The sequence below is a fragment of the Equus asinus genome, chromosome 29 (genome assembly GCF_041296235.1).
Source record: "Equus asinus isolate D_3611 breed Donkey chromosome 29, EquAss-T2T_v2, whole genome shotgun sequence".
Classification (NCBI taxonomy): domain Eukaryota; kingdom Metazoa; phylum Chordata; class Mammalia; order Perissodactyla; family Equidae; genus Equus; species Equus asinus.
This window is the reverse complement of record NC_091818.1, coordinates 29713519-29734887: the sequence shown is the minus strand read 5'-3', so window position 1 is coordinate 29734887 and position 21369 is coordinate 29713519. Positions and strand designations below refer to the sequence as shown.

The window sequence follows — 21369 nt, the reverse complement described above, 5'->3', positions numbered from 1 at the left end:
GATGCATGATCAGTAAAGTTCATTGCCACAAGTATGTTTCCATTTAGAATCTGAATTCTACCTTCTATATTTTGCACCAAGGTGCAAAGAAAAGTCAAGAAGAAAACTAACAGTTTGTATTCCAGAAATAAGAGTGTTCTGTTTGCACTAATTTATTCATGTGGTTTTCATGTACCAAAATTAAACAGTTTCTCAGATTTATACCACATCATCATACAACTCAAGGCCTTGTAGATTTGGTTTTCAAAGCATTTACTAATCTGTCTGGACATTTTTGCCCGTGACTCTGTGCGGCAAGTCCCGAGTTAAGCGCCACAGCTGCATAGAACTTTTAAATATCTTTAAATATCTTTCACCCCAGGGTGGATCAAAATGTTGATCCTAAATCAAACCAGGTTCGTATTACTTGTCATACAGCCTAAAAAGTTACAAATGATGTAGAAGATGAAAGAAAATGAAGAGAGTTTAAAACAAAGGCGAAATAACTGAAGGGCTCTTTACCATGTTTAATGAAAATAGTTAATTTACCCTGGTTTTTCTGCTTTAAAATTAGGTCAATATCTTAAACCTTTGATGTATCCAGATGAGTTACACTGGGGTAAGTGAGAATTTGAATATGCTGGAAAAGAAGATAGAAGGACTAGGATTTAAGTTTGCTTTATGTTAAAATCATGGTTTGGTAGGTCTGGTTTATTAATTCCAAAATTCTTGAAGAAGGAATGCAAAAGAGGGATTGTAGATGGCTCATTCATTGGGTTATTTTTATCTAGTTCTCTCCATCATGGCTTTGTGGGACCTATTTGAAAATGAAGGCTTAAAGTTTAAAAACATGTGAATTCATCATTTAATAGTTTAAAACCCTTCGCACGTCCATTTTGGAAGAATCACAAGTTTTCTACATTTATTTTGTAACCATCATTGCATCTGCTCAAGCAGAAAGACTTTATAAGCGGGTTCCAATGTTCAGATCACGTGCAGGAAGTCTGTGCAAATGCTTGGAATAAAGCTCGGCAGTACTTTCAGATTCTGGCCCTCTATAAATACGAACTACATTATCCATTAATTGCCTTAAGAATACATCTATGAAATAATTTAATAATAATAAGGATAAGGTGATTGGTGAGCAGTGAGACTAGAGACACTGCCTTTTGAAAATAAGTGACCTATAAAAGGTTATGTAACCAGGCCCTCTGTGTTTCGAATAAAACATAATACTTTTCACTAGCACTTTGTATGGCTTCTCTTAAACTAGTAAGCTCTACATTGAACAGATTATATATTAATTTTGAGCCAAGTAAGTATCAACTGACGTGACCTTGTTTTTTAATTTGCTTTTTTCTGATCCCAGTTGCCTGTTCTGATCGTGTTCAGTTTTGCCATACTTTGCAAATCTTGCCTTATTTAAGCTGGTGCTCTTTGATTTTTGCCTTAAAGACAACTGGTGTAGGAGTTTAAGTTATTCCCGTATTGATCTTTTTTAAAATACAGCTTTATTGAGATATAATTCACTCATTTAAAGTATATAATTCAATGGTTTTTAGTATATTCAGAGTTGCACAACCATCACTACAATTTTAGAACATTTTCATTGTCCCCCAAAGAAATCTCATGTTCTCAGTTAGCAGTCACTCTCCACTCTCCCCAACCCCCTCAGCCCTAGGCAACCCCTGTTCAACTTTCTGTCTCTATAGATTTGTCTATTCTGGACATTGCTTATAAATGGAATCATACATTAGGGGCTCTGTTCTGACTGGCTACTTTCATGTATATAATATTTTCAATGTTCATGACTGCTATAGTGTGTATCAGTACTTCATTCCTTTTCATTGCTGAATGATATGCCATTATATGTATATATCACATTTTATTCATTTATCCATTGGTGGACATCTGGGTTGTTTCCTCCTTTTAGCTATTGTGAATAATGCTGTTATGAACATTCATGTACAGGTTTTTTTGCATGGACTTATATTTTCATTTCTCACATGTACATATCTAGAATGAAATTGCTGGGTCATAGGATCATCTTTTTTATTTTTTGGTGAGGCTGAGCCAACGTCTGTTGCCAGTCTTCCTCTTTTTACTCGAGGAAGATTGCCTCTGAGTTCACATCCCTGCCAATCTTCCTCTATTTTGTATGTGGGACACCCCCAGAGCATGGCTTGGTGACCAGTTTATAGGTCCCGGCCCAGGATCCGAACCTGTGAGACCTGGGCCACTGAAGCAGAGCGTGCAAACTTAACCACTACACCATCGGGCCAGCCCCATGATCATCTTTTTTTAATTGAGACAATAACTCTCTTCTTTTCCCCCTCACTCCCCAAAAATGATCTCTTCTCTACATGCAGAGACTCTGAGTTGGGAAATCTGGATGTGGAAGGGATTGGAGCAGGTATGAAACAGATTCAATGCGATATTCTTAGCAGAATGGATTAACATTAAATTTTAAGTCGATTGTTCCTTCATTAGTGGATGTCTACTGGATTAAAGAAATTGTATTAGGCACAGTTGGTGAGCAGAGGGATTTCAAAGCCAAACCACAGAGAAGAAACAGGCAGATCTTTTGGCTGCAGGAAGCTACTGTTTGTTTAGGGAGAAAAGTCTTGGCCTTAAGTCATGCTAATAAGAAGTAGAATGGAAGTACCTTAGGGGGAGTAGAGAAGTCTGTGAGCATCAGAGGAAAGGACTGCACCCTGTTGGCAGAAACAGAAAATCCTTCTTGGAGGAGGTGGTGATTTAAAACTAGACCTTACAGGATGGACAGATGGAGTTTAGCTGAGAAAGTAGGGAGTGGGGAGTGGAGAAGAAGGAAATGCTTCCTAGACTTAGTAAGTAATGTCAGTAAAGGCCAATATGAAGAAAGGCTTGGCTGCAAAAAAACATGGAACCTTCCAGAGAAAGGTCAATTTTTTGAGATCTTGCCAACTAGAAAATTTCTTTATCCTAGCCTCACATTTAATTAATAGTTTGACTGGGTATAGTATTCATATATGAAAAACATTTTCTCCTTCAGAAATTTCAAGACATTATTTTGTTGTCTTCTAGCTTCCAGCACTGCTGTTATGATTGCCGATGTCATTCTGTCTTTTGGTGTGATTTTTTGTTTTTTTAATTTTCTCTAATATGTTGAGAACTGTTCTTCCTTTGGTATTTTGAAGTTTTGCCTTCTTGTGGGTCTTATGATTTATTGTGCCTGGTGTCTCATATGAATGTTCATTGTGAGGGGCCAATCACTTTAGTTCTGCAAAGTGTCTTATTTTTTGTGTGTGTGATAATTTTTTCTCCTGCGTTTTTCTCTTTTTCTGCTTCTCTAGTTTGTCAGATGTTTAATTAGAGCTTTCTTCTCTACTCATTTTTTTCTCTTCTATCCCTCTGTCTTCTACTGAGTTTTTCTCTACTTATCTTCTAAGCCATCTATTGAAATTTTTATTTTTGAAAATTTCTGGTTTCTAAGAGCTTTCTTCTCCTCTCCCCTTTCGTAGCATCTTGTTTTTATTCCATGGCTGTAATGTTTTCTCCTGTATCTCTTAAGATACTAATTTTTTAAACTTTCTGTACTGTCACTTTTTTAAGCTTAATTTTTATTTGATTTTGTTTTTATATACTGGAGATTTTCTTCAAAGGTTTGATATTTGGTGGTCCATTCATAATTCAGAGTGAGACATTGTACAGCTTACTGGAAGCTCTGAGTACAATGGCAATGCCTCTTGACTGCTGGTCTTTTTAGAGTAATTAATTGGTAGGGAGATGTCTTTATGTCTAGCTTGTGTCCCCAGAGAGGAGCCCCCAGTCTCCTGGTACTTTATATTCTCACTCTTTCTACTCTGTCAATTGCCACTGTCTACTGTTTCTATATTCTGCATTTTTTGTCTACTCCCATCTCATTTCCTGTTCTTTATGTCTGTGGGTTTATACTTTTTCCAAAAAAATATATTTTCAGGCGGAAGCATATGTTCAGTTGACCGTGTTTTATTCCTCATATCTAGCACTGAACATACTATAAAAGAGAAAAATGTTTCTCTTATGGTCTTAGTCCATAAATGGCTTAAACATTGGGAGAATCCTACCCAACTGGAAATATTCCCCTAACTCGCCTTTGCACGAGAAAGAAACATGAATGTGTTTATGTATGTGTTCAACCCAAAGATGAATTTTTTATTTCCAAAAATGTTAAACATGTTTTAAAAAGATGTGTCTTATTGAGAAAATTACATGGGAGGTAGGAAAGAAGTGTACATATATGCCTATATTTCATACTTTCTTAAACCCACAAGATAGACTATTGGAAAGAATCCGAACAGCATGTGGCAGGTATTAAACTATAGACGGCTGCTCTTAGGGAAAAATTGCCTTTAACTGGTAAAAGACAACATCCAGCAGGGAGATCTCATCATAGAAAACATGAAGGGTGGCAGACATTCTTAGGAAAATCTTATTTAAGCTAACATTATTTTCCCGACATTGATTTCAATGTCGTCTTTTAATTTTTTGCATTGAAAACTTGTCTTATCTCTTTTGCTCATAGCAGTTACCTTCCAAATGGAGCTAGAAAGCTGGCTAAATATTTCTAATTTCCAGCGGCATGGAGTAGTTTATTGTTCAAATACACATTAGCTTAGATTGCATTTTTTTCCTAACTGTAAGAAATAAGAAGTGTGTGAAAGCCCCCTGGATCTGGGTTAGACTTGCACGTCACCTCGTAAATATGACTGGGTAGGCACAGTCATATACACTGGTGCTGTAACTCTCCCACTCAACTCAATGATAGCTGACAATAATAGTAATAAGAACAATTTATTGCGTGCATGATTTATTGCCTGCGCTGCGTGATTACTGCTCATTTTAGACAGTTGGAAAGATATAAAAGGGAAAAACAAAGCTTTGTGTCTTTAGAGCATTTTGAAATACCTTTGAGTAATTATGGTCGTGCGGTATATACAGCATTGATTCCTATACTGTCTTTTACATCAGAAAAATCCTTATTCATCTCAGTTACCTTTTGCTACGGAACCAACAGCTCTCAGTTTAGTGGCTTGAAGTCACCACCATTTTTACTTAGGTCACGGTCTTCCTCCGTGCATCACTGGCCAACTGGAGGGCAAACTGGTGACCAGGTGATCTGGGATGGCCCCTTGTATGTGTCTGCTGGTCAGCAGCTGTCAAATTGGGTGTCTCATTCTCCTCTGGGTGGTCTGTCATCTTCTAGCAAGCTGGTTGGCTCATTCTCATGCTGGTCTCGGGGTTACCAGCACAAGAGAGAACAAGCCTCAGTGGGTGATATTCAAGTCTCTTCTCGTGTCATGTTTGCTGATGTCCTATTGACCGAGGCAAGCCGGCAGTCAGTGTGGAAGGGGACTACCAAGGGCATGGATTCCGGCCCTGGAATCGTTGCAGCCATTTTCTGCAAACAATCTGCCACACCCATCTTTTTTCTCTCTTTCCTCTTTCAAAGAAGAAATGTCTCCATACCTTTTAAGATAAGCAACCTTGTCTTTCCTCCCATCTCATCTTGCCCTTCCTGTTACTGCCAACCTTAATCACACCAAGCTTTGTCCTCCTGTTTCCATTTCTTTCATGTCTTCTCCACTTCCTTGAAACTCATTTCTGCCTCTATCGTTGGTCTCTAGTGACTTTCTAATCCAGTTCATTGACCTTTTATTAAGCGTTCCCTTGACCTCTCTGTAAACCTTGTCTTGTTTTTCTTCTCTGCTAGGTCAACTTTGTCTTGCAGGTGCTGGTTACAGCACAAATCTATTTCTACCACCTCTCTGGTTGTTCCATTTCAATCTCTTCTGCTGCTTCCCTCCACTGAAGTTTGGAAGTCCATCCAACCAAATGCTCAGATCTTGACCTTCTGGCTTTTTATGCTTTAGGCATGCCTTTGGTTTTCAAACTGTTGCATTCCTCAGGAGCTGCTGCAGAGGCAAAGGGGTGCCCAGTAGGATGTGTTCCATGCACTCCTCCCAGGTTCAGTTAAATCAGCTCTCTCTTCATTCATTTGATATATTGGGACTTCCATGTAAGCTTTTCTTTGAATATAGAGCTTCACCTCCGTAATGAGTTTTAAAGTACCGCCATCTTTCCTTTTACCATCTCATCCTTCTCCTGGCTTCCAGCATCACTTTAAGTCTGTGCCTCTGCCCCTGACCTCTCTCCCCATTGTTAGCATCTCTATCAGTTTTGCCCCCATTTAAAATCAAGCTCTCCATTTCTTCCTTCAAACTCTCTCTTATCTTCATTTTCCTATATCTGTCAAGGTTAACTTCATCCTCCCAAGCTTGAACCTTAGTCCAAGGGTCAGTAAGTTTTTCCTGTAAAGGGTCACATAGGAAATGTGTTAGGTGGTGCAGGTCATGTGATCTCTGTTGCAACTACTCAACTCAGGGAAATCTGGATTTGGATTGCATCTCTATGTGAACTGTCTGCTTGACCTTTTGATAAATTATGTGTGAAGCTCAGTCATGGTTCCAGTGATAATTGTATGGACTGGTACATGTTGTGCACAGGCTTCCCAGTCAGGGGACTGGTATGGGCATAGACAGCTGGAACTCACGGCTCCTGCCGTCAAGTTCAGTGTCTGATGGGGAGTCTGTATTAGAAGTTATGAGACCATTATTTTAATTTCCTCTTTAATGTGTATGGTCACCATACACTATTATATGTGGTCACTATCATATTTGAGTTATCTGTTTATAACTAGGTGTGAGTGCTATATGGCAGATCTGTAATGTCCAGTGGCTGCAGACCCCCAGCTCACCATGTTGGGTCGGTTGCATGCCCATCCATCCCCTTGACTAAGGCATGTGTCCTCCTGAACTAGACTTGGAGCTCCTGGAGAGGAAAGGAGTGCTCCACACTTCTTAATCTCACTGGTATAGATTCCTGCCTCAGTTATCAAGAGCAAGTTAATGCACTCTCTTGATCTTCTCACATGCTGTCTTCTCAGTAACACCTGAGTATTTTAGGAATAAATTACATATTGTAACCTACTTCTTTATGGTTATATTTCTCTTGGCAATCCTCCTACAAGTAAAGTTTACCTTTCTTATGGGTAAGAGTTACATGTTTTAAAGAGAAGCTGATACTCTAATTCAGTGCTCTCTTACAGATTTATGGGTTTTATTAATGGACGTTCTAGAGGGCTAAGGTTTGCTCACATTTCAAACTGCACTCTTAAGTAAGAACCCTTATAAGGACTGTTAACATAATACAGACTTCTGGCTATTTCAAAACCATAAATGGATTGGGAAAGGATTATTATAAACCTTCAGCTCAAGCCTTTTTATTTTTTTCTTAGAGAGCTGTAACTGAGTATCTTCGTATTATTATAAACACAGCTATAAATACATGATTGTTCCTCTACTTTTTCTCTCCAATATGAAGGGGGAACAACACAAAGGCCTTTACATGGAACGTAAAATAGTCAACCTCTCTTTGCTCTTGACTTTTTGCCCCACCAACAGCTAATGGAAAGATGTTGAAAACTGTGAAAGAGTAGAATTTATTCAATTAGCAAACATTTGATGAGTAGTATTGTGCTATTGAGCTAGGAACTAGAAGAAGGGAAATCAAAGATGTGTTAGATATGGCTTCTCCCTCAAGAAGCTCATAGTCTAATGATGACGCCAGAGTTGTGTGTCACTGACTGAGAGTAATGTGGTAAGTGTTAAATTAGCATAGTGTGACCCAAATGCTGTAAAAATGGTGTGCGGGTGGACTTCAAAAGTGCTGGGTGGGGTGGCGGTGGGGGTGGCTGGAAGACGGGAGGGCGGACACTTGGGACTCTAGGTGCCCCCACTGTTATGTGAGTGTTTCTTTGAGGACAGAGCCTTTGCTGACCAGCGATGTGCATTTCTAAGGTTAGCAAGATGGGTTGGTAATGGAGGGGTCCAACAAAGGCTGTTATTTTGGCTTAATTTTGTTTAACTCCCGCTTAATTTATCTTTAACTAACCACACTAAAGTATTATATTTTATCCTCAATTATTTTGACGTGTACAGCTCAGTGATATTAACTCCGTCCACATTGTTGTGTAACAGGTCTCTAAAACTTTGCCATCTTGCAAAACTGAAACTCTATACCTAGTGAACGACAACTCTCCATTTCTCCCTCCCCCAGCCCCTGGCAACTGCCATTCTACTTTCTGTTTCTATGACTCTGACTGCTCTAGGTACCTCCTGTAAATGGAATCACACAGTGTTTGTCCTTTTGTAACTGGTTTATCTTACTCAGCAGAATGCCCTCAAGGTTCATCCGTGTTGCAGCCTCTAACAGAATTTCCTTCTTCTTTAAAGGCTGAGTAATATTCCATTGTATAGAGGTACTGTATTTTCTTTATCCGTTCGTCTGTCAATGGACATTTTTGGGGTTTTTTTTGGATATATCTTGGATTTTTGTTTTTAATCCTCCTGTTAGGTGGTACCATCAGCAAGTAGCAATGATAACTTAGTTTGTACGGTGTCTCTGTTTAACTTCCCGTCGTATTACTGTGCGTGGTGCTTGCAGCTTCTCAATGAGAAAGGGAGGGCAGGTATAGTTACCCCATTTCATGGATGAGGAAATTGATGGTGGATATTGAAGGGTCTTGCCCAAGGTCATTGAGTTCTTAAGTGAAGAATTAGCACAAGGACCCAGGCTTCTGTCTGGTAGGATTCTGTTCTTATGTTTTTTCACCTAATCTCTGAGCCCCTCTTAGAAAAATGTAAACTGAGATGCACTCATGTTAGCTCTTTATTTCATGCTCTGGAGGAATTAAAGGAATAAAACATTTCTTTTTTATTTAACAACAAAAGCAAAAAAAAATAGAAAAGAAAAAACCAAGGCAACCATTAAAACAATTTTAAAAGTAGAAACACAAACTCTGCTCATTTTTCTGCTGCTGAGTCTAGATAACACAACCAGAGTTCACAAGCAAAATATTCACCTTTTTCCTCCACATTTTAAATTTAGTTTGTGGTCCTTATGCCATTCATTTGGAATGAGTACATTTTTGCATTATTTAAACAAAAATCTTGAGCTAAAATTTCTTGAATCTAAAAGGTTGTTAAAGGACAGGCTTTTAGGATGTATTATGTACTGTATTCTTGGTTAAATGGAGATACAAGTGGAATGCACCTGAAAATATTTGAAAAGGATCTTCTTATAGATAAATGGGGAAAAAAAATCAAATACGTAGGAAGAAGGTTATATGAATAAAGCTGAAGAAAGAGTTTAAGTAGGGCAAGAGAGAGAAGATTGAAATCACAAAGAAACTATTTGAAAGGAGATTTTATAAGTGTTGTCTGTTCCTGAGGAAAAAAAAGATGAAAGGAACAGTCTAAAAATTATAGCAGCCAAAAATGTAAAGTTAGGTGTTATAATTGACTAGAGAGAGATGAGAACATGTTGTAAAGAAAGACTAGGAAACCACTTTAGTGACAGTTTTAAAGAATTTATGTGGCTTAAAAAAGTGTTGTTTTATTTTAACTAAATTCTGTCTTGAGGAAGATGAGTCGCGCAATTAGCTGTCAAAGTTGTTTATGGTCTAGTGATTTCTTCCTAATAGTTCCTTCTACTAATGTTTGCAGGATTAACATCCATTGCTGTAAAAAAAAAAAAAAAAAAAAAAAAGTCCGTTCTTGAGGCTGATACCATGCTCACCTTATCCTTCCAAGATTGGGCCAGAAATGTGTTTGGCAGGAGCTCGGCAAAAATGTAGGCAGTCAGTCAAGTCTTTAGTCTTTTAGCTTTCTAGTTCCATTCCCTGGATTTTAAGCAGCTTAACTCTTCCTTTTGTCATCCTAGAGGAACTGTAGTCGTCCTTCCATGAAATGTTGATTGGACCAATTGTAACCTTACATTTGAGTCAACGTATATTCCTTCCTCACGAAAGTCAAGTTACAAGTTTGTTTACTCAAAGTCAACTCAATGGCACACACATTCACCCAGAATTAATCAAATCTTTGGCATACACTGCTTGCTTAATTCTGTGAGTTTAAGTAGTCTGAAGCGTAGAACAGATCATGTAACAGATACACACAGTGGAATATAGAAATCCTTTGAATAGATGAAAATCTCCACAAGCTAAATTAATGCATTCTTCATTCAACACGCTTGCATTTGTTCACCAGCCTTGTGGTGTGTGTGATGCTAGAGGAGGTAAAATGATTAAGCCTTGGTCGCTGATCTCCAGGAGCTCAGTCTAAGAGGACATTTAAATAGTAACTGTATAGCCATGTACATTACCCTCTTTTTCAACTCCACTTTGAAATGAGAGAGAGAAGTTGAGCACACTGAGGCCCGGGTCCCACAGCTACCAAGGACTGTGTGTGTATTAAGGTTGATGAACTGCCTGCCCTATGTTTCATGTCTATTTGACTACATGGTCTGCCTCTGAGTTGGCTTTTCAGAGGTGGCAATTGAGTCAGCATCCTCTTATCTAAGTGATGAAAAGTCATCTAAAGGAATATATCCCAACCTTAGTTGCTTATTTAAGCTTACCATATTAATAAATGTACACTCCAGCACTAAACCAAGGCATGTACTTTGAGCATGTCTGCTAATCAAAGTTTCACCTATACTCATAAAAACATCTTCAGTATAGAATTTAGTTTGACATTCATTTGAGTTTCACCCTGTCCAAAGGGATTTGGGTTCCAGAAAATACAAGACAAACTGAGAAGGATTTTTAATTTTAAAACACAATCATGTTTATACCTCAAAATGATACTTTAAATTCCTCCTAAACATCTTAGTTTTATAAAACATGAACCATTTGTTTCTTGTCTTAAACTTTTGCTAATTGTCCTGTTAAAATAAAAAAACAAGAATTTGGTAGAATGTAGTATCTTTATAAGAAAGGAGTTTGAAGAATTTTTTTCCCTAAAAATTCATATGTATGTAAAATGTTTTGATATTAGTAAAGCTCAGTCAACTCTTGTTAACTGTATCCCAAGAAAAACTATCAATTCGAGTTAGAAAGATAGGGTACCTTTATAATCTTAGCTCTTGGAATAATTTTTTATATTGCCCTGAAACAGATATGCTGTTCCCTTGGCTGAAAAATGTTCATTGTAACATCACCAATATGGAATCCTTTCCTTAAGGATTTTTTTTTTTTTTTTTTAGCAGTGGGTCTTCATCTTTTCTGGACCATAAATACCTTTGAATATATGATGAAATCCAGAGAAATGGTCAGCTTACATCCACACAGCTTGGCTTATATTTCCAGGGTCTTCACAAACCCCTGAAACAAATCCGTGTGCGCTAAGGGTTTATCCAAAGTACAAGAACCTTTGTTCAGCATCCCGGACCCCTTCCAGTTAGAATGGCTGGTGCCTGAGGAACTGTGGGACAGCGCCCTAAGTCTATGGAGTGTTTTTCTTTGCTCTCAGATACTCGAGGAGATTACCACATAAATTCTTCTTGGAGTTCTCATTTTAGCTATGGTGTTTAGTCTAGTGTGGAAGGTTGGGCAAATATACAATGTTCTAAATACTTTCATGTGCTCTATAGCCGTTCTAGTTTTAACAGTTGTCAATGATTACCCATTTCAATGTTTGGTTTTGTTTTCAGATTTTTCAATGGCTTGTATGAAAGTGAACAAAACTGAAAGATCTTTTCAAGTTGAGCAGATAGTGGGAGCAAATCTTTCTGTGGTTTGGCCTGGCCGCATGTCTGCGTTGGTTTACTAGTCTGTGAGTTTTGGAGTTGCTTGGTGTTGTAACTCCCATTAGATATAATCTACATATTTACTCCTGTTTATTCTTGCTTAGGTTGTGTATCTGATTTGGATAACCAGGACACTGACTAGCTGTATGGAGGGGATCCTGCATGCAGGTTACAGAACATGAAGGCTATCTGGTGCCTAATTGTCCTTTTTCCCTGGATTGGATAGAAACATCCTGCCAGCTCTCTGGCTTCCTGGAAAAATAAATGAAATATTCAGTGTTCTAGTCTTTTTCCCACCCAAAGGTTTAGGATTCGTAGGATTCGGTTAAAAGCTTCCCTGTCATTCAGCAGCTGTGTACCTCTGGTCTGGCATGGTCCATCGCTCTGTCCCACCAACCCTCCCTCTCTCCCGGCTTGTCACCTCCTGTCCTTAAATGACCCACTCATGCTTCTTACAGCCCCTCATCATACCATATTGGGTTATGAGTTTCTCTCCGCAAGTGTGTGAACTGGGAGCACCTTGGACTAAGACTTGTCCTGTTGGCACAGTTTAGGTCTTCTGTATTTGTGGATTGAATAAATCCCACAATCTGCTGAGTGATAGGGAGTGTGTGAATGGAGCCCTAAACCTTTGGATATAAACACATTTTGCCATGTGTGTCTTACAACTTTTTTATCAGGTTATGTCTTTTCTCCACAACAGCATGTGGCCTTAGACGGGGGATTCAGGATGGATAGTTCATTTGTATCTCCGTCCGTTTAGTATAGTGAGTGATATGTAGAATGACTTTTGGTTACTTTAGTGCGTTTTTAATGAAAAATAATATGGAATAGGTTTTGGTGGAGATAACACGAAGAGATCTTTTCAGAAAACTGTTCAGTAGAGTAAACGTTCCCCTCCCCCACGCTGTCATCGCACAAGGCAGGAGGCGAAGGAAGACATGGTAGGAAGCACATCTGAGCCGGTGTGGTTGATGGTCTGCAGGAGATATGGGCCCCCTACAAAGCCAGATTCCTGACTAGCAGCTGTCAAGGCTTTCTGTTCCCTGGCACAGGCAAGCGTCCTTTCCAACCCAGATTCTGAAGAGCTGTCCTGTTATATAAAAGTAAGACTGTAAATTGGGTATCTTCCAGATAAATTGAGGTCCATGTAGACATGAAAATCCACATTATGTGCATCCCGTGAACAGATGTCCAGAATTCTTGGTCTTTTTGCAGTTTGGTTATTGTCCTTTTTGGAATAATTAGTGAAGAGGAGAGAGAGTCATATAAAGCACTCAAACATAAGACAAAAATGGCAGTGTTCTCCCGTGTGCAGGCTGTCAGATCCTTCGGTGTGCTTTTGTAACATGCGAATGTAGCTGAAGAAAAAAACTGCGATTATATGACTTCATCGTCATTGGAAAGAGTTTGTCTCTCATGTAATGGTAAATATCCTATCACTGAAACTGATATGTAATAGTTACATTTTCCCACAGGTGTTGACTATCCCTATATTATCACATGATACAAGTTTATTAAAAAATAGGATATCAACTTCTCAATTATACTTTCCAATAAATTAGGTAATATATATGAAAGAGTATATATAACAGTAAGTTGAAAACCTATGTAGCCACAGCCCTGATTAAAGATAGAGAGCATTGCTGATAGTGTTGAGGGCTCCCGTGTTTTCCTTCCTAATGCCATCCCTCCCTATTGGAGATTGTCGTTCTGCTGAATTTTGGATTTGCAAATCTCTTCCTTTTCAGTTTTTTTTTTGCCTTACTACTTATGTTTCTATTCCGTACAACATATTGCTCCATTTTTGTATTTTGGAACCATTATTAAATGGCATCCTACTGAGTTGGTTTTTTTTGTGTCTTGCATTTTGCTCAACATTACATTTGTAAAGTCCATCCATGTCAATTTTTGTCACAGTCATTTATTCACTTTTGCCAATATATGGTACTCCAGAATAGGACTTGCAACAATGGATGGGGTCTCCTGTCAATGGACATTTGAATTACCACAAACAGTCCTGCCGTGGCAACTTTTGGACTTCTCTCTGATACATGTGCGAAAGAATTTCTCTAGGATATGCATAAGTAGCAGTGGAATTGTTGGGTCATAAGATATATGTGTTTTTGCCTTTAGTAGACAATGGCAGTTGATTTTTAAAGTGGTTGTCTTAATTTACACTCATAGCATTGTGGTAAGAGAGTTCCTTTTGTCCTACATTCTGTATAACATTTAATGTTGTTAGATTTAATATTTTTTCCAATCTAGTGGATGCAAGATTTAAAATCTCATTGTAGTGGTATTTGTATTTCCATGATTACTAAGGAAACTGAACAGTTTTCATACATTTATTGACCTTTGTTTTCTTCTCCTATGAAAGGGCCATGCCTGGCTTTGGACTAATTTTCAATCAAGTTGGTTTTTTCTGTTAATTTATAGGAGTACTTCATATACTCTGTATCCAGTTATTTTGTTGGTTATTTGTGTTACTAAAAGGTTTTGATTTGTAGCTGCTCTTTCCACATTTCGGTACTATTCTTACTTTTAATCAAGTAAGATTTATCCATCCTTTCTGATTGTTTGTGCTTTTGGGATCTTGCTTAAGAAATCCTTCTCTACCCTGAGCTCATAAAGAATTCTTCTATCTTTATTTCTAATAGTTTAAAAATTTTGTCTTTCACATTTGATTTCTTAATCTCTCTGGAATTGATTTTCGTGTATGGAGTAAGATAGAGATGTAATTTCATTTTAGACTTCTATTTGTTCCAGAGCTATTTATTGAATAGCTTATTCTCTCCCCACTGGTCTGAAATGCCTGCTCACTCACAAATCAATTTTCTGCATATGACCAGGTCTGTTTCTAGGCCCCTTTTCCTGTGTCAATGCCATACTAATTAATTACTACAGTTTAAAAATAAACATTGGACGTGTCAACCCCTGTATTCTTCGGGACAGCATTGGCTATTCTTGGACCTTTCTCTTCCATGGAAATTTTGGATAACATGTATGAAGTTCAACAAAAAAAAGAAAGAAAGAAAGCAAGAAAGCAAGAAAGCACAAACATACCCAGCTGAGATTTGGGAGTGCCTTTAAGTCCGTTGATCAACTTAGGGGAAAAAGCCTTTGTTATAATATTGAGTTATTTTATCCGGGAATGTGAAATCTCTCTCCATTAATTCGCTCCTTGAATGCTTTGTAATTTTTTTCCATGAGGGTCATGCTTATACTTTTTAGATTTGTTTCCTAGATATCTTATTTTTTTAGTTGCTATTGCGGTTCCTCTGTCTCAGTTTCTCTCTCTTGTTATAGTTTCTGTTTGCTGATGTATGGAAATACAGTTGATTTTGTATGAAAATCTTTATATTCATCAGTCTTCTGGGATGCTTATTAAATGCTAATATATTTTCCATAGATTCTTGGATTTTCTATCAAGCCTAGGTAGGCAATCACATCATGTGAGTAATTAAAGTTCTATTTCTTCCTCTCCAGTCCTTTGAACTTTTCAATTTGTCCTCATCTTACTCACTACCTGGACCCTCCATGGCAGTGCTGGATGTACTGGGATGTACATGGTTACAGCGGGCGTCCTGGTCTTTGTGAGTTTCTAAAGAGAATGCTATTTGTTTTTCGATGTGAGTTTTCTATAGATACACTTTACTATATTAAGGAAGTTTTCATTTATTTCTATTTTGTCAGGTTTTTAAAAAAAAGTATTTATATTGAATTTCATCAAATGCCCCTTTTTGCATCATTTAAGATGATTGTATGATTTTTTCTTTAATTTCTTGTTGTGGTAAATTGTATTAATAGGTTTTCTACATGAAACAGACTTTGCATACTTGAATAAACAACATTTTCACAATGTTCTATCTTTTTTAATATGTTGCTGGATTTGACTTTTGAAGATTTTGGGGGGAGGTGGTGTATGTTTGGTCAGGAGGGGAACTGGCCTTTAATTTCCCTATTTTGCACTGTCCTCACGTGGTTTAAAATCGAAGTTTGCTACTCTCAAGAAATTGATTTTGTTTTTTGTTTTTGAGGAAGATTAGCTCTGAGCTAACATCCACTGCCAATCCTCCTCTTTTTGCTGAAGAAGATTGGCCCTGAGCTAACATTTGTGCCTGTCTTCCTCTGTTTTATATGTGAGATACCTGTCGGAGCCTGGCTTGATAAGTGGTGCACAGGTCTTTGCCAGGGATCCAAACTGGTGAACCCCAGGCCACAGAAGCAGAGCTCATAAACCTAACCATGGGGGCCAGCTCCGTGGCCGAGTGGTTAAGTTTGTGCGCTCCACTGCAGCGGCCCAGGGTTCGGATCCTGGGCGCGGACATGGCACCACTCGTCAGGCCATGTTGAAGCGGCATCCCACATCCCACAACTAGAAGGACCTGCAACTAAGATATACAACTGTGTACAGGGGGGGTTTGAGGAGATAAAGCAGAAGGAAAAAAAAAAAAAAGGGAAGATTGGCAACAGTTGTTAGCCCAGGTGCCAATTTTTAAAACAAACAAACAAACAAACGAAAAAAACCTAATCATGATGCCACCAGGCGAGCCCCATGAAATTGGTTTTTTTGGTCAGTTGTTTTGATTTCTCTTCCCTGGAAGAATGTCTGTTATGTTCTGATTACTTATTCTTTGAATATTTTCTAGAACTTCCTGGGGAAATTCCTACACATACCTGGTTTTGTTTTCTCATAGGAAGATTTTTAAACTATTGATTCAAATTCTTTGATTATTATAGAACTCCTTAGGGTTTTCACTCTCCTAACATCATTTTGGGTGTTATAGCTTTCTACTGCTTTTTCCATTTCAACTATATTTTCAGATTTTTTAGTCATAAATTTATTCATAATATTCTCATTATCTTACTTAATCTCTGTATTGTCTATAGTTACATCTTTTTCCTTCTCTCAATTTTTTGTTTTTTCTTGTAAGGAAGATTGTCGCTGAGCTAACATCTGTGCCAGTCTTCCTCAATTTTATGTAGGCTGTTGCCACAACATAGCTTGACAAGTGGTGCTAGGCCCACGCCCAGGATCTGAACCTGCGAACCCTGGGTCACCAAAGTGGAGCCTGAGAACTTAACCACCATGCCACTGGCCCCTTTCTCTCAATTTTTCACTTGATCAGTCTCATGGATACTTATCTATTTGCTTAATATTTCCAAAGAATAAAATTTAGTTCATGATTTTCTCTATTTTCTATTTCATGAATTTCTCCTCTCTTTGTTTGTTTCCTTCTAATTCCTTTTTTATTTTTTGTTCCAGTCAGGTACTGATCTCATTATTTCTCATGCTCTCCTCTCTCAATCTTGTATACTTTTTACATTTCTATTTAAGAACCATGTTTTCTGTATCCCACAGATGTTGATATGTAGTATTTCATTATTGTTCAGTTCTAGGTATTTTCACTTTGATTTATTTGAGCTGCGGATTGTTGACAAACGTGCTGGTTCCCAAATGTATGCAGATTATCTTACTGTTGTCCTTTCTCTGACCTTTGATTCTATCTTTGTTTATTTTAAATAAGACGTAGCCCAATTTTATTTTTTTGACTCAGTATGACAATTTTTGGCTTTTTAAAATGTAGCATTTTATCTTACTTTGATTGAGGTTACACATATTCGTACTTATTTTGCACTACAATCTTACTTTGTACTTTTAGCATGTTCCAGTTTTTCTATTTTGCCTCCCATCTCACTATTTCTTTCTTTTGGAATGATTGAATTTCTCCTTTTTTAATCTGGTTTTACTCTGTACTAGTTTGGAAGTCACACGTTACAGTTCCATTTTGCGTTTTTTGGGTTTTTTTAGTGGCTGCCTTTCAGCATGAATTAGACATTTCATGCATTTAGAAATTTCAGCATGAGTTCTTTTTTTTCTCTTTTAAGATTTTCTTTTTTTCCTTTTCTCCCAAAAGCCCCCCAGTACATAGCTGTATACTCTTCGTTGTGGGTCCTTCCAGTTGTGGCATGTGGGACGCTGCCTCAGCGTGGCTTGATGAGCAGTGCCATGTCCACGCCCAGGATTCGAACCAACAAAACACTGGGCTGCCTGCAGCGGAGCGTGCGAACCTAGCCACTCGGCCACAGGACCAGCCCCTCAGCATGAGTTCTTAATCTAAAGTTAACCAGTCACTTTAACCTCCTTTTGGATAATATGAAGACTAGAACATTTAAGCCTGATAACTCCTTCCCGACGTATTTTTGCCAATAATTTCGCTTTATCTGCTTTTTAATCCTACATATTAGATATTATTATTATTATTACTATTTTAAAAAATCTGCATTTGTTTAGATTTCTCCATTTCATGACTACTGCCTCTGTTCACCATTTCTGTCAGGTTTCAAGGATTCCTTCTCATATCATTGTTGTTCTTGAAGCTTATCATTTATAAGGTGCTTTTATGAGAAGATATTTGATGGGGAAATCTCTTTATATGTCTGGAAAAAAACCTCATTTATGAAAAATAGTTTTGCTTGAAAACAATTTTAGATTGATAGTTATTTTTTCCTAGCACTTGGAAGGTGATATTTACCATCTTTGGGTTTTTGGCTATTCAGGAGTCAATTCCCGGTGTAATTGTTAATTCTTGGTATACACTGTCTCTTTTTGTTTCCTAGCTACTTTAAGATCTCTCTGTCCTGAGTTTCACTACTGTCTGTCAACGTGCAGATTTCTGTTTTCTTTTTTTTTTTTTGTCCTGATTGGAATGCACTGTGCCTCTTAAATCGAAGATTTGAATATTTCACCCACCCTGGACAATTCTCAACCAGCATCTCTGAAAAGTTTTTAAAAAATTCATTAATCTAGCATTGTTAGCTTTCCTTTGGTGGAATGGTTGTCCAAACTGTCAAGTCCACCTCATTGGCAAAATTGGAGGATACATTATATAAGGTTTTATACTACATCATTGCATCTGAATTTTGGTTAAATCCTCTATTTATTTTACAATTATTTACCTACTTAAATAGAAAATCAAGATGTTTAAAAAGGTCATATTACCCAAAATAATAAGGAAAAAGAAACTTTTCTAAGTAGGATAGGTCTAATGTCAACAGACATCCAGGCTACTCTGAAATGATGAGACTGAGTTTGACTAAGGGCACAGAACTGTCTTAGAACTTCGTAGTGACACGGCGTGTTTACATTCTGTATTTCCGTGGTGTATGGAGGGAGGGGAAGAAAGAGAAGGCATTTATTTTTATCCTCTTTAAGTAAGGTTATCTATAAGGGATTTTATTTTTTTAGGGGTTGCTGGTCAACTTCTAAAAGTATCTCATTGGAGTTCAGGGTCTCAACAAGAGACTGACTGGGTAATGTGAAGTGTACTGACCTGTGATTGGTTTGTTGAGACGTGTTTCCAGAAAGAAATGACTGGGAAGAGCAGACATGACTGTGATGTCCAAATGAGCTTGGAGAAGGGTAGTTAGTAAATGTGTACTGGATTCCTATTTATCCACATGCAAAGCGTTTATATATTTGCCTTTAATGTGTCGGACAAATGGATAATCTCTTAATCATTTATGTTTAGGTTTGGTCAGATGCTTTTGCATTTATATCTAGATGTCTCCTTTTCTGAGATTTTCTAATACTTCAAACAAATGCACAGTAGATGTCGGTTTGTTTACCTTCTCCATCCATTCATATTTGGCTGTGGGAATAGAATAAATCTGCTTTTCTCCTGATGCCTAAAGTACATCCTGAGCTCTTTTTATGAATTTCTCAACACTGCCTAAAAAACCTATTTTGCCCTTTACTGTGGTTATTGCTCATAGGAGCAAATATATTCTATTTTAATCAAGAATGTGCTTTAGTGGCATTAGTAAAAATGTCACCCTAACTGTAGACTTTACTTCTGATAATCCATGACAGGAAAAATGAAGAGCTGACCATGTTTATTCACTTTGTTTAAAAGCTTTAAATATAAATAACAATATTTTATTCCTTGAAAAGGCAAAAAAGCAAGAAAATTAACTGAGGAAAAACTACCATCCACTCATTTGATAAAAGTCAGGAAAGAAAATGGGTAAGCCCCATGGATATTTTTGTTGACCCCAAAGTCTCTCCTTGCTATGGACATGTATCTGTCACAAGACTAACATTTATCTTTCTAAGGAAGAACAGATTAACTTGAGAAATAGAGATGTGATGGCAAGCCTTGTGAAAATACTGAAAACTCTTTTTAATAATCCAAAATGTCAAGCTACTCACTAAGATTTTCTCTTGAGGCTGAAACTAGCCCAAGTCTGAAGAAAAATACCACGTATATTCTATTTGAATTAAGATTTTAAAATTTTAAATATGGCACTGAACATATTTGTCACCTCCAAAAGCTTCCCCCCGCTCCTTCGTCATCCTTCCTTCTTGCCTCTTCTGATATCCTGATATGTTCATTATCTTGGTTGTGGTGGTTACATAAGTGAGTTACTTAAGTTAAAACTTACTCAGTTGGGGGCTGGCCCTGTGGCCGAGTGGTTAAGTTCGCGCGCTCCGCTGCAGGCGGCCCAGTGTTTCGTTGGTTCGAATCCTGGGCGCGGACATGGCACTGCTCATCAGACCACGCTGAGGCAGCGTCCCACATGCCACAGCTAGAAGAACCCACAACGAAGAATATACAACTATGTACGGGGGGGCTTTGGGGAGAAAAAGGAAATAATAACATCTTTAAAAAAAAAAAAACTTACTCAGTTGTACTCTGTGTGTGTGTGTATGTAATTGTATGCCACTTATACTTCAATACAACTGGTGAAAACGGAAATATAAAAATAAACTTTCAAAAATAACACTTCAAAGATCTCTAGGAGGAAGAAATTCACTGGCTTTGTATTTCAAAAGCCACAGAGAATACAGCCAAAATAAATGTTTTAACATCATTGAGATAAAAGATAGATGACCTGCGTCAACCTCTTCTTGTTACTGCCCAAGCATCTCTTCCCTTTGGGCGACATGTTGCCATTCTTGTTATTTTTTGACCTTATTAAGAATATAAAACTGTAGGGGCCAGCCCGGTGGCACAGCGGTTAAGTGCACACATTCTGCTTTGGTGTCCTGGGGTTCGCCGGTTCGGATCCCGGGTGTGGACATGGCACCACTTGGCACGCCATGCTGTGGTGGGTGTCCCACATATAAAGTAGAGAAAGATGGGCACAGATATTAGCTCGTGGCCAGTTTTCCTCAGCAAAAAGAGGAGGATTGGCAACAGTTAGCTCAGGGCTAGTCTTCCTCTAAAAAAAAAAGAAAATATAAAACTGTAGATATAATGCTATCTAGTAATTTAAAAAATATATAAATATATACATATTTATTTATTTGAGAGCCTATTAGTGTCATAGGCAGTGTGCCAATGCTGCAGAAGATACAAAGATGACCAAGATAGGATATTTCATACAGAGAAACCAGCATGCTCCCAAGAGCAGCAGAGAGATTTGTTTTAGGAACAGCAAGCAGTTTAATATAACTCGATAAGAAACCCAAATCATCAATTTCTGCTGTAAACTTAGGCTATTTTATATCCCAGCATTTCTCATAACTCAGTTTTAGTGGAAACCAGATGATGGGTTGAGCATCAAGGTCTGCACTTTGCAGACCCCTCTTGGGTTGCAGTGTTGGATGATCAAGATGAAAGCTGTAAGAAAAATACTGTTGCTTCTGCAATTCAACAGCTTTGTTCCAATTGCATGGGTTTATCATACGATGGTCATAGAGTGGTAAGAATG

General features: G+C 37.9%; 1 protein-coding gene across 10 annotated transcripts in view; it reads left to right on the top strand.

Annotated features, from left to right (window-relative positions):
* Positions 1–21369, top strand: part of CACNB2 (calcium voltage-gated channel auxiliary subunit beta 2) — a 351543-nt gene that overhangs the window by 228301 nt on the left and 101873 nt on the right. The window contains exon 3 of one of the 10 annotated variants that reach the window (XM_070500814.1): positions 15139–15245. The exons of the other annotated variants lie outside the window; for them this stretch is intronic. Coding sequence (XP_070356915.1) covers positions 15213–15245 — 33 coding nt within the window. The 5' untranslated portion in view covers positions 15139–15212. The remainder of the gene's footprint in view (positions 1–15138; positions 15246–21369) is intronic. 10 annotated transcript variants of the gene reach the window in all.